The sequence below is a fragment of the Pan troglodytes genome, chromosome 19 (genome assembly GCF_028858775.2).
Source record: "Pan troglodytes isolate AG18354 chromosome 19, NHGRI_mPanTro3-v2.0_pri, whole genome shotgun sequence".
NCBI lineage: Eukaryota > Metazoa > Chordata > Mammalia > Primates > Hominidae > Pan > Pan troglodytes.
In genome coordinates, this window is record NC_072417.2 from 69,478,988 (window position 1) to 69,493,702 (window position 14,715).

The following is a 14,715-nucleotide window of genomic DNA, read 5'->3' on the forward strand; positions in this document are numbered from 1 at the left end:
GCCACATGGTCCTCCTGGGAGACCCCACACTTGCTCCAACAGTGCTGCCATTGCTCTGAACACTTTGGAATTGTCCTCAGAGTCAGTTTATGAGAAAATCTGACTCGTTGCTGAGAGTCACACCTGATTTTTGTTCCAAAACAGCATTGCCTAGCGTCATCACCCTCTGTGTTCACCAGACTTGGCTTCAAATTATTTAGAGAGATTTCCTGAAATCAAATCCACCCTCAAAGGACAAAGATTTGCAGCCAGTAAGAATATGTAAAGAACAAGCCTTAGACAGGTCTCTATAATGAGCCCTCAATATTTTTTTCTGCTTCACTAAAATAGGGGTATAGATCTTCACCCTAACTTACAAATCTGTTCTTATACTGTGCACTCCTCACCCACACCACCCTCCATTCTGTTCCTGTAACATGCCAGGCTATCTTACCATAGGGCCTTTGTACTGGCTATTCCATCTACTTGGAATGCTTGAGTGCTTTTAATCTTGTTCATTACATGGCCAAATCCTTCTTAACATTCACATTTCAGCTTAAATGTGACATCTTCAAGAGAGGCTTTCTCTGGCCACCAAGTCCAAAGTCTAAAATGACATTTTCTCATCACATCACTCTCTTGTCATTTTGTGCATAGCACTTACGATTTTTCTCAATGTTTTTATTTGCTTATTTTCATCTCCTCTGCAATAGAACATAAATTCCAAAGGACAGCACCTCTCTTATTTATTACTGAATCCCCAGCAAACATTAGACACTCAATTGAATTTAATTGAATCAATCCCAAGCCTATTTCTTTTGAGGGGTGTCAATATATTATCCCTTATGAAAAGAATGATTTTAGTTAGTATTGGGCTCATTGATCTTTTTTATGTTTTCAAATAATTATTTAAACATCAGATGGCCAAAGCCTAAGTTCATGTCACCTATTCTTTGAGTTGATAGTTGCATTTTTCTGGTTTTTTGCTTTAAAATATTTAATTGACAAGACTGTATATATTCAAGGTATATAATGTGATGACTTGATATATGTGTTGTATAAAGATTATCATAATCAAACTAATCCACAGATCCATCACCACCCATGCTCTACATTAGATCCCCAGATCTTGTTCATCTTCTAATTGAAAATTTGTACCCTTTGATCAATATCTCCCTATTTTCCCCACCCCTAGCCCATAGCAACCACTATTCTACTCTCTGTTTCTATGTGTTTGACTTTTTCAATTTCCAGATTTTAGTGAGATCATCCATTATCTCTTTCTGTGTCTGGCTTTTTTTACTTAGAATAATGTCCTCCAGGTTCATCCATGTTGTTTTATAGCCATCTTTTTTTTCTTTTTAAAAAAATTGTAAATATACATGCAACATAGAATATCTTCTCCTTGTCAGAAATGAAAAGATTATAGATAAAGTTAAAAGATATCTTTGATAGCCCACCCAACTAATCCCCACGTGCACACACAATCTAGGTTGCCATCCCCCAAAACCCAAAATATATCCATTGTTATCAGTTTAGAGGGTATGCAGACTTTCCCCATGAGTTTTAACATAAACACAAAAACAATAGAATTGTTTGGTGAGCAGCTTTTAAATTAAACCCTTAGAAAAGGCTAAAAATTAAATTTCTGGAGTCAGAGAGCTCCGGCTTCAAATCCCACATCTGACCTTTTGTAGCTGTGGGAAAATTCCTTACCCTCTCTGTGGCCCCATTTCTTCATTTGTAAAATGGATATAATAATTGTACTTAACTTGTATTATTATATATTGCTGTGTAATAATTACCCCCAAACAGCAACTAAAAATAGTAAATATTTGTCTCATGTGAGTCTGAGTTGGGAATGGCTTTAGCTGGTTGGTTATGGCTCAGTCATAATCTCATGTGACTCCATGAGATTGCTGTCATTTTAAGGCTTGATTGAGCTAGAGGACCCCACTTCCGAGCTTACTCATAGTGGCTACTGGCATGAGCCCCACATTTCTTGCTATATGGGTCTCTCCATATGGCTACTCTATGACATGGCAGTTGGCTTCCCCCAGAGAAAATGATCTGAGAAAGAGAGAAAGAGAGACCAGCCAAGGTGGAAGCAACAGTGACATGTATAACCTAATCTCAGAAGTGACATAGTGTCATTTCTGCAGAATTCTGCTGATCTCACAGAACAACCCTGGTTGTTCAGTGTAGGAGAATACTATACAAGGGTGTGAATACAAGCAGACATAGGTCACTGCAGGCCCTCCTGGAGGCTGGCTACCTTATTACCCATATAAGATTATTGAGAATTAAGTGGAATAATACCATTAAAACATTTATCACATTACCTGGCCAGTTGTAATTGATTTCTAAAAATTGTTAGCCAACATAACTCTCAAAAACAAAATAAAATGACCCAAGAATTTCTGGTAAAGAATTTAAATATTTTACCCATTAGTTATATAGTTTGTATTCCAAAACACTTCCTATGAAGCACTTTTTAAAATTTGTATAATTTTTATGTTCTAAAACTACACTGTCCAACACAGAATCCACTAGCCACATATGACTATCAAACATTTGAAATATATTGATGCCATTGACCAATGGAACAGAATAGAGAGCCCAGAAATGAAACCATGAATGGACGGTAAACTGCTTTTCAACAAAGTTACCAAAAACATACAATGGAAAGAGAATAGTCTCTTCAATATACGGTGTTGGGAAAACTGGATATCCACATGCAGAAGAATGAAACTGGACCCTTATCTCATACCATATACAAAAACCAACTCAAAATGGAGTAAAGACATAAACATAAAACCAGAAACTGTAAAACTACTAGAAGAAAATATAGGGGAGAAACTACATGACATTAGTCCAGGCAATGATTTTTTGCATATAAGCCCAAAAACACAGATAGCAAAAGCAAAAGTAGGCAAATGGGATTAAAACAAACTAAGAAGCTTTTTCACAGCAAAGGAAACAACAGTGTTAAGAGACAACCTGTGTATTGGGAGAAAATATTTGCAACCCGTACATCCAATAAGGGGTTAATGTCCAAAAAATGTAAGGAATTCAATTCAACAGGAAGAAAATAAATAAATCAATTTAAAAATAGGTGGCCAGGTGCAGTGGCTCATGCCTGTAATCCCAGAACTTTGGGAGGCCAAGGCGGGAGGATCATGAGGTCAGGAGACCGAGACCATCCTGGCCAACATGGTGAAACTCCATCTCTACTAAAAATACAAAAATTTGCTGAGCATGGTGGCAGGTGCCTGTAATCCCAGCTACTGTAATCCCAGCTACTCGGGAGGCTGAGGCAGGAGAATCGCTTGAACATGGGAGGCACAGGTTGCAATGGGCCGAGATCGCACCACAGCACTCCAGCCTGGAGACAGAGGGAGACTCCATCTCAAAAATAAAAATAAAAATAAGCAAGGAACCTGAATAGGGTTTCTTAAAAGAAGACATACAAATGACCAACAGATATATGGAAAAAAATGATCAGCACCTCTAATCTTCAGGAAAATGCAAATTAAGATCACAATGAGAAATGAGATATCATCTAACACCTGTCAGACTGGCTATTATCAAAAAGATGGAAGATAAGTGTTGGTGAGGATGTGGAGAAAAGGAAACGCTTGTACACTGTTAGTGGGGATGTAAATTAGCACAGCCATTATGAAAACTGAGTGGAGGTTCCTCGAAAAACTAAACACAGAATTACCATATGACCTAGTCATCCTACTTCTGGGTATTTACCCAAAAGGTTTGAAATCAGTTTGTCAAAGAGATGTCTGCACTTCCATGTTCACTGCAGCACTATTCACAATAGCTAGGTTATGAAATTAACCTAAGTATCAATTAACAGATGAGTGGATTTTTAAAATGTTATATATTATATATATATACATAATTGAATACTATTCAGCCTTTAAAAAGGAAGGAAATGTCATTTGTGACAAAATCGATGGAATTGGAGAACATTCTGCGAAATGAAATAAGCCATGCACAGAAAGACAAATGTCTCATGTTCTCACTTATTTAGAGTCTTGTGGACTCTAAAACGATTGAACTCATAGAAGCAGAAAGTGGAATGGTGGTTACAGAGTCAGGGGGTTGGGGACAATGGGGAGATGACAGTCAAAGTGTACAAAATCTCAGTTAGACAGGAGAAATAATTGGTTGTATTAAATTTATTGCACTGTGTCATGAATATAGTTAATAACAGTGTATTGTACATTTCAAAATTGGTAAAAGAGTAAATTCCAAATGTTCTCACCACAAAAAAAAAGATATATATTTGAGGTGATGAATATGTCTAGTTAGCTTGATTTAATTATTCCACATTGTATTCACAAATCATAATATTACTTTGTATCCCATAAATACATATGACATTATTATCAATTTATAATAAAATAAAATTTAAAAAAGAAATGTGTCTAGTGCAAATGAATAAGTGTTCTAAATGTAAAATTACATTGATTTCAAAGTCTTAGTACCAAAAATAACATAAAATATAAAATTAATAAATTGTATATTGATTGCATGCTGAGATGGTAGCATTTTGGATATATCAAGTTAAGTAAAATATATTATTAAAATTAATGCCACCTATTTCTTTTTGCTTTCTTATTGTCATTACTAGGAAATTTTAAATGATGTGGCTCACACTATGTGTCTATGAACAGCACTGAAAATATTGGCAGAAAACATGGTTATCTTGTTTCATTACTTAAACCTCTTATGATGCCATGGGGCAATTTCCTTTGAATTTCCTAAATAATCCACTCAAGTGGCTTGCATGTTGTGCTTTTAGAGAAGATGTCCATTTTCCCCTTTGAGTTTGATGAGTTCCAAAAGTTCCTTTCTGTGTCATTTGTTCTGGCTTCTTAAGAAATCACCAGTTACAATCTAAGTTATATAAGGACTTTGTGAGTCAACATCCTTCTGGAAAGTTGCAGAGAACACTTCAGAGCCCCATGTCTGGGTGTAATAAGTTATAGGAGAAGAAAGTTTCACAGTCATTAAAATGAAACATTTAATCTCCAGATCTCTAAAACCTTTTTGGAACCACATCTCAATGTCCTTGGGAAAATCTGAAAATGTAATAACAGCTTGAGACCTAAGTGAAGCCAAAATGAGTCTTGCGTCCTGAATCTTAAGATGGATAAATTGGAACTATGTTTTGTGTTTCTCTGGTATAAGAGTTTTTGAATTAAAAATATTTAATTTTTAGAATTCCCCTACATTACTTTGTCATTCCTACCTTAAAACAAGTCAGTGGTGAAGTTGTTAGAAGGTTGTCACTTATAATCAGCAAAAATAAATTTTATTAACTGCCCAGAGTATATTTGTTACAATGCAACGTTCAAATCTAAGTGACCTTGTTTTCTGCCTTGAAATAGCAGATAGGGTTGAAATTGATATCACTTGCTAGTGTATATTTCTGAACAGTAGCTAGGATGGAAAAATTTTATTTGAGGCAAGAGGGGTTTTTGATGGAAGAACATAGAGTTATTTTATAAAACAAGTATTTTGATTTATTTTGTGTGCTTCTAAAAGTATAAGATCAATGGATGTAATAATAATAAGCAACCCTCCACTGAGAGTCTTCTATGTAAAGATTATCATTAATTTGTTACAAGTTATAAGACAAGTGTTGTTACAATGCCAGTTTTACAAATGAGAAATTTGGGCTCAATATAGCAGAGTAACTAGTTAGGATCACCCATATGTAAGGGCAGCGCTTGAGCTATAGAACCCCAAAGCCCTTTTAGCACATTGCTTGCAGTTTGGAAGTACAATCACATGCACATAACATTTCAGTCAATGGTAAGCTATGTATATGAAGGTGGTCCCATAAAATTATAAGGCAGCTAAAAAATTCCTATTGCTTAATGATGTTGTAGCTGTCATAACATCACAGTGCAATGCATTATTCACATGTTCATTGTGATGCTGGTTTAAACAAACCTACTGTGCTGCCAGTCATATAAAAGTATGGCACATACAGTTATGTACAGGACACACTACTTGATAATGACACTAAACTACTATGTTACTCTTTCATATATTTACTATACTTGTTATCATTATTTTAGACTGCACTCCTTCTAATTATTTAAAAAATAATGGTTAACTGTAAACCAGCCTCAGGTCCTTCAGGAGGTACTCTAGAAGAAGGCATTGTTACCATAAAAGATGACAGCTCTATGCGTGTTACTGCCCCTTAAGAACTTCCAGTGGGATAAGATGTTGAGGTGGAAGACCATGATGTTGATAATGTTGACCCTAGGCATAGGCGTAGGCTAGTGTGTGTGTTTGTGTCTTGATTTTTAACAAAAACAGTTTAAATGTTTTTTTAATTTTTTAAAAGCTTATAGGATAAGGATATAAAGAAAATATTTTTGTACAGCGGTACTGTTTGTTTGTGTTTTAAGCTGTTATTACAAAAGACCCAAAAAGTTTTTAAAAGTTTATAAAGCAAAAGAGTTACAAAATGTGTGGCTCTAGGGAAAGCAGAAAAATTGTCAGAAGGAGCCAACCATAGCTCAAGAGAAGCTGTCCATCTATGCTAATTTATTATTGATAAAGAATTTTTTACACATTTAGTGTAGCTTAATTGTATAGTGTTTATGAAGTCTACAGCAGTGTCAGTAATGTCCTACGTCCTCACATTCACTCACCACTCACTCACGGATTCACCCAAAGCAACCTCCAGTCCTGTAAGCGCCATTCAGGGTAAATGCCCTATATAGCTCTACCATGTTTTATCCTTGATGCCATACTTTTAGTATTTTTAGTGTACTTTTTTCTATGTTGTAATAGATTTAGATATACAAATACTATTGTGTTATAGCTGCCTACAGTAGTCAGTACAGCAACATGCTATACAGGTGTATAACCTAGAAGCAATAGGCTATACCATAGAGTCTGGCTGTGTGGTAGGCTATGCCTGCTAGATTTGTGTAAGTATACTCTGTAATATTTGTACAACAATGAAATTGCCTAAGGATGCATTTCTCAGAACATATCCCTGTTAGTAAGTGACACATGACTGTAATAGGAAAGCAGATTTCAGTTCAGGATAAGGAAACTTTAAAATTCGGAGTTGTATGAAAATGGACAAGGTCATCTCAGTGAGTTCCCCTCATGTAGGAAATTATACAGGACCAAGGGTACTAAAGGAGAGGTATGTGAGGTTGGTTGTAAGGTATCCTTCTAACTCTGAGATTAAATGATTGTCTTAGTGCCTCATTTTCTCATCATTGAAAAACAGGAACATACCCATAATAACAGAAAAGCTGTTACTAAATTGAAAAATGGCACATCATTAGTAATAGACAAATGTGTCCGTCTTTTTCAAGCAAACCAAATTGTTCCCTAAAATTCTTAATTAAAAATTAAAATTAGTTTATATGTTACACTCATTGTATTTTCAAGCTTTGAGCAATTATCAGCCAGGCCCAAATTTAGCAATTGCAGGCAAGGGCAAAATTAAGAAACTGTAAGTAGCAATCCATAGGTTAGATTCAAATGGTGAAGAAAATCCCTTCAGTCCCTGATCATTGTTTATCTCGGGATTTAAACAGTAACTCTAATTGTATTCTTTGAACACAAATTCCTGCCCCATCCCCCACCCCATCCCTTGGTTAATTAGCTGCGTAGGTCTTATAACAAATGCCCACTCAGAAGCACTGGGAGGTAGAAATGCTGTTGATAATTAAACACCACAATAGCACAGAGCCTGTTTCAGGAGCCACTGAGTGGTCTTGCCCCTGCTGGACTGCTTACCACACAGTCACAGACCCTCCATTGTGCTGGTATGGCTGCTCAGAGGGATAGCTGCTTGGCTGGAGAAGGAACCAACTGCAATGAGAGAAAAGACCAAACCTTGCAGAGATCAGGAGTATGGCCTCCAGGGAAAAGTGTCCTGTGGGTGGAAGTGAAAGGGGAATGAATCCAAGAAAAAGAGAAGTGGATGGGCAGGAATGATAAAACAGACATAGCCTTTCTGTTTTCTAAATCAAACCAACCAGCCAAACTGAGTTCACCAATTTCATACCAAATAGATAACAATCAGGAAATTGTAATATATAAATAATAGGTTGATTTGTATTCTATTTGGTTTAGAGAAAATCCATCGAGTTCTTTAAGGTTTAGATGAAGATCATGAATAAGTCATCCCATCTCCCTGGGTCTCAATTTCTTCATCTTTAAAATAAGGAAGTTGAAAATAGCCCCATTCTGCCATCAGATCCAGAGTCTAGTAGTTACACTTCTGTAACACCAGATGTTAGTGACAATGAGCCTGATCATTATAAATATTCTGACACCACTGACTGATCCAGAGAATAAACCTTTTGATGAAGATCAGCATACACAAATTACAAAAGTCTGAAATTTTTTTATCAAGAGGTATAAAACACCATGAAAACAAACTTGAATAAACTGAAAATGGACTTTTTTTTTTTTTTTTTTTTTTTTGAGAAGGAGTCTCGCTCCGTCTCCCAGGCTGGAGTGCAGTGGTGCGATCTCGGCTCACTGCAACCTCCGCCTCCCAGGTTCAAGCAATTCTCCTGCCTCAGCCTCCCGTGTAGCTGGGACTACAGGTGCCGGTCACCACGCAAGGCTAATTTTTGTATTTTTAGTAGAGACAGGGTTTCACCATATTGGTCAGGCTGGTCTCAAACTCCCAACCTCAGGTGATCCACCTGCCTCAGCCTCCTAAAGTGTTGGGATTACAGGTGTGAGCCACCGCACCCGGCTGAAAATGGACCTTTTTTTTTTTTAATGGCAATAGGACATTGTGTCAGATTACCAGTTATAGGAACAATTCTCTTTTCCTGACCAATCTTGTTTTACCCTATACATCCACAGGGTTTTGACACTTGTTGTCCAGTTGAAAAAAGGTTGTGTAGCTGTGTCATGTATATACCTTGTTGTGTCAAAAGGACATTTAAAATTCAATTAGGATTAATAAAGGTGGCACTTTCCCATTTTATTCCAGTTTTATAAAAAGTGGAGACAGACTGAGGTGAATACGTAAGAATTTTTTCCTTTTGTGTTCTGTCGCCAACTGAAGTGGCTAAAGAGCTTTGTGATATACTGGTTCACATCCTACCCCTTTGCACTTGTGGCAACAGATAAGTTTGCAGTTGGCTAAGAGAAGTTCCTGAAGGGTTTTGCTGCATTCAAATGCATGTATTCGGGTTAGGGGAATGGAAGGAATGCTCAGAAAGGAAATACATTTATTCTAGACTCTGGACCATACACCATCTCCAGCTATTTACACACACCTTTCTTTAGCATGCTACAGTTATTAATCTGGACATTCAAGGAATTGGCCACTGTCACTGCTTGTTGTTTGCACATTTTTTTTAAAGCACATTGGTGCTAGAAAAGGCAGCTAAAGGAAGTGAATCTGTATTGGGGTACAGGAATGAACCTTCTGCAACATCTTAAGATCCACAAATGAAGGGATATAAAAATAATGTCATAGATAAGAAGCACAGCAACAATGATTTCACCATATAAATGTGGAGGCTATCAACAAAGAATGGGCTTGAAACATTATAAAAATTGAAAATGATTTATTAAATATGATTTCTCAATTGTAAAAAAAAAATGCTCCCATTCCAGGGTGGCAAAAATAGAAATTGTATTCCCAGAACAATTTTCAAGCTTTCAAAAAGGCTATCACACCATTACTCAAGATAAACTACACAGTCTAATATAGTTGTCATATTTACTTGCTTCTGCTTAAAATATATTAACCCAGTTTGTTAGGTTGATTATCTCATTCTGAACAGATGCTTCTATTGATGGTTATATAGGTCATTAATAATAGGGAGAAACATGATCACTTTATAAGTCAGCTGGTTTAGTAGACAAAAAAAATCTTTCAAAAGAGGGTGTTTTATTAAGCTATTAAAAAAATCCACTGGAAAAAATAAATAAAAGTTTGCTTGCCGAAATGGTTGGAAACCAGTGGCTCAGTCAGTGCTTCTCTGACTTGTCCATGCAATTACTTTTAACAACAGATGCAAATGATAGTCTCAAGGGCACCTGTGGTCTTAACCTGGAAAAAAGGGATAGAGTTTTACAAAGTTTCCCTTTTTTCAAAATCTTCAATTTTTGAAAACACTTTCCATTCTTCTCCATAATAGACCTATTTAATTTCTAAATAATATGCTTAATCAAAATCTGCATGTAAAATTTGATGCTCCAAGAAGACACATTCATTCATATTGTGTTTTTAGAGGTGATCATTGCACCCCCTACTTCACCCACCGTCACCACTATATTACGTTAGAGTTTAGATATCCCAGTTTGAGGTGCGCTGGGATCTAAATAATCTTGCAGAGCTCACCCAGCTATAAAATTCTGTCTTTAGTCTCTGAAGAGGCAAAATGCATTATCTTGAAGAGGTGGAATTCCTTTATCATTATAACTCAAATTGCATCTAAAGCCTAGAAGGAAAGGGAAAATGCAGAAACAAAATGTGTGGTTCTAGGGAAAGCAGAAAAATTGTCAGAAGGAGCCAAGCATAGCTCAAGAGAAGCTGTCCATCTGAAATGCCACCTGGAATTCACACCAGTAATAACTGTTGTGGATATAAAAATTAATAGGGGGGATTTCATAGTATTAGAAAAATTTATTTTTATAAATCATGTGTCTATCACCCAAGTGTTGACGCATGCATGCAATTCAAACATCAGGCATACAATAAAAAGCTCACTGGATAACTTAACAAGGACAATTCCCCCATTTTCTCTATAATTTGGAGTGGAAGAAGGAGGGGGGAGTGGGTAGAGAGTGCAGTTACTGGGTCAATTAATCAACCTGAAAACTGTGACACAAACTCTGACGCCTAACCTATGTCTAAAAATACACAAATGTATACGAATTTGTTTTAAACTGTCAATGCCTATATTTAGGACCTTCCCAGCAAGGCTATAATGAGACTGTGTTTGAGGGCTTCAGTCATAGCAGACTCTACCATTAATCTGAAGTTAGTTAAATTAACAGCATTTAGTACTGACTTGTCAATCTCACTGCTCCAGGAAATTGCACCTTGAGGCTACTAATATTGCCAATTTTTCCACTGGAGTGTGCGCCCGCGTGTGTGTATGTGTATTTTTTTTCTCCAGAACCTCTGCGTTCATACCCCATCATTGCTTCCCTACGTCCACAGCACTTATATTATCATTTATTCTGGCCTCCTTTAGCCTTCCCCAGGGATTCTGCATAGTGTAGCTGCTCAGTGAAAGAGTTTTTTAGCTTTATATTTATTTGTTTATTTTTCTGTCATGGCTCATGACTGAGGCTTTTAAAAAAAAGTGTGACAGTATTTAGAGTACATGATTGACTGCTACAGCAACATTCATTAACCATGACAAATCTGCAGCAAAACACAGTCCTGAGTGTTCTAAACAGCAACTTTAAAAAGAAAGAAGAAAGAAAGAAAAAGAAAAAAGACTCAACTAATTTTTCATTGACCTCATCTGTAAATAAATTTAGACTGATGGTGCACAGAGGCAATAATAAATTAGTATTCATTTCCTGTAATTAATACAAACATGCCCATGAACACAGAGAATATGAATATATAACCACCTAATTTCCATTTCAAAATACACCTAACAAATTTTCACTTGAGTTATCTTCACAATATTTTCCCCTTTAATTAGAAGAATGAAATAGTTGGATTTCTTTCCCACCCACCAGGGAGAAATATTGTTTTGGTCACAGGGAGTGTCAAACACATTTCAGCAACAGATCTGCAGGACTTTAGTCTGGTTTACCTGACTGTTCTGTGATCCCCTACCATATTCCCATGCTAAGGCTCTTTTGTCACTTAAACAGGAGGGGCTCTGAAGTGACCAAGTGACCATCATGGCAGGCCCTCATATGCATAACAGCCATGAGGAGATCATAAGAGGCAGCCTCACTGCTCAGCACAAGAAAGGGAAACATACATTCCTTCCCATTCATTGACATGAACGCAAGAGCAGGATGGCTAAACAATCTGATGTAAATCAAATGAAGACTATCACATATTGGGTAAAATAGAAATAGCAAGCTCTACAACCTCTCTCAGCAAGAGGGGCTTATATAACTTATCCTCTTGAGCATAGGTATCTCTGGAGATCATTCCTACCGTTACACCACAATCAAAGATCAATTTCTGATCACATTCAAGTCAGCCAGTCATCAGAACTCACTAGCTCAACTGTGGCAGCAGTAGCGGAACTCTTTGTAAGCAATAAATACATTGATTAACAATAATAAAATTATGCCTCTAAGATGTACGTACAAAAATGTCTATAAGCTGGGAAGAATGTGTTAAAGGCAGAAAATTTGAATCAGGTTCTACCAAAAGCAAAACAAAACTTCATCAGAATGCAACTTGCCTCATGGATAACTTTTCCTAGGGTCTCCCTGGCCATACGGAGTTTTGCCCCTACATGTTTGTCCTTCTAGAGGTCATGGCAACAAATGTGTACTCTCTGGATGAGAAGTGGTCCTCCTGGGTACTTGATGGTGGAATTCTAATTAGCTAAGTTAAGCAGCTAAGTGAGGTATGTGTTACAGCAGGGCTGGAGAGCAATGGGAATATATTAATGTGATGAATTTACCACTTAATCTGATTGTAAGTGTCACTAATTAGACCTTATCATAATAAGATACTTGATAACAAACACAGATCCCACTTTTCCCAGGCATTTTTTTTTTTTTTCAAATCATAGTAAACTCTGGGATATATCCTTCCAATGAAGCAGCATTTCCCCAGAAAGAAAGAGAAGTAATCCCATTTCTTTCCCTTTAGTTGTCAGCCTGGAAAGCCGAGCAATGCACCTCAACACACTGGTCCAGGAAGCCCAGGAGAGGGTGAGTGAACTGTCTGCCCAGGTGGAGAATGAAGGATTCACTCTGGACAACACAGAGAAAGAGAAACAGCTGAAAGCTTGGGAGTGGAGGTATCGGCTCTACAGACGCATGAAAACAGGCTTTGAGCATGCCAGTGAGTATAAGCAGAAAATGTCTACATTTCACTAGACTGAGCTTCAGTTTGAGACAGCCAGGTCTTCTTTTACGGATTTTTTTTTTTCAGCTCTACAGAGTCATGGATGGCCGTTGTCAGCCTGTATGGAGCAAGGGCTCTGAGAGGCTGTCAAAGGGTCTTTTATCTTGCTTGAGTTTCTGGCTCCTGTTGGGTGCTCTGACCACAGCCATGAGGCTTCATGCCTCTGGCCTCTCTCCACCATGTCACACTCATCTAGCACTTTCCACCCGCTACGCCCTAATGCCTAATGATCTGGATGGTCTGATGCCCTAGATGGCTATATTTTGGGATAGGGAGGTGGAAAAATATTTGTTTGCCTGTTTGTCCAGTTTCTGCTTCAAGCTCAAGTTTAAGTTGTTTTCAACTCTCTACTGCATTTTTTTATATAGAGCTATAAACTGAACTTCAGTTAACACAGGCAACTGAAAAGAACAATCAACTCAAGAATTACGCTTTTGTCTGCACTTCCATTTTCTTTACCAATTCTTTTTGTTAGTTTAAGAAAAGCCTTCTTTTTGGATAATACTCATTAGCACTGGAAAGTAATGCTGAGTGTAGCTCCTGATACAAAAACAAAATAAAAAATTCAAACACTTGTGAAATATTAAACTCTCATTCTAGAAGGAGATCGTAACTAAACAACAACAAAAAAATTAGGCTGGAAATTTTAAATATAGGGGAAAATTCGTTAGTTTGAAAGGTCTCTGCCTCTGCTGCAGGAAACTTAGTTGTGATGTAGACAAAGACCAAAGACAGTGATGATGTTTTCTTAAGTACACTAAATACCAAATCTAGGCCTAATCCTTTCTCTTGGAGCAAATAACTTAGCAACATTAATGAAAGTTTGCTTTCAACATCAACACTCTCCAGCAAGGCTGGTGCATGGGTTTGTTTAAAGAGATTCAGCGCTTGCTTTAATAAATGCATTTGCTATTGTGCCTCATTTAGGACAGATTAACACTAGAAACAGACATATTTTCAGATTTGATGTCAATTTTTGTAATTTGCTAAATTATAAAACACCTTCTACGTGTTAAGCAATACCAAAAGCCATCAGGAGTCCTTTAAAACCTGAGGTTAGTGGACATGACATCCACCCATAAATTTTTTTCTCAGAAAATACTGCTCATTTGTAATAGGAGAAAGCCTGAGAGCAAGGTGAGTTAGAATTCTATCAATACTGGAAAGAGCCCAAAAGTAGGCAACTGAAGCCAGGGGCTTTCATCCTGACTGTTTGTCTTCACTGTGTTCTTGAACAAGGAATTTGGCCACTTGGGGCTGCAGTTTCCTCATACCAAAAGTGAGTGTGCTATTTCTTGCCCTTTCTACCGAGCAGGGCTGCAAAAAGCCTCCAGTGAAACGATGTACTTTATAAAACGTAAGGGTGTCCACTGACAATATAGGATCCTGCTATCACTTCCTGCCTTTCTCTTCACTGATCCAGCCCAATCTCCTATCGTGTTTGCAGGATACTTTAGGAAGGCTTAACTGGTATTATTTACCTTTTCAGAAAATGTTCTAATGCTCAAATAAGACCCCAATGGCAACAAATAAAAGCCATTGAGACGTCTAATGAAAATGTTCAAAAGCGAAAGCTATTAGGCTCCACAAACAAGTGTTTCCATAGTATTCATTTCAGGGTATCCTTTGAAGAGGGAGGAACG

General features: G+C 37.2%; 1 protein-coding gene across 3 annotated transcripts in view; it reads left to right on the forward strand.

Moving 5' to 3' along the window:
• The window catches only part of ANKFN1 (ankyrin repeat and fibronectin type III domain containing 1), a 354,346-nt gene that overhangs the window by 202,698 nt on the left and 136,933 nt on the right, over positions 1-14,715 (forward strand). For all 3 annotated transcript variants that reach the window (XM_016932606.4, XM_054671260.2, XM_063799882.1), the window contains one exon: positions 12,815-13,009. In XM_016932606.4, coding sequence (XP_016788095.2) covers positions 12,815-13,009 — 195 coding nt within the window. The remainder of the gene's footprint in view (positions 1-12,814; positions 13,010-14,715) is intronic.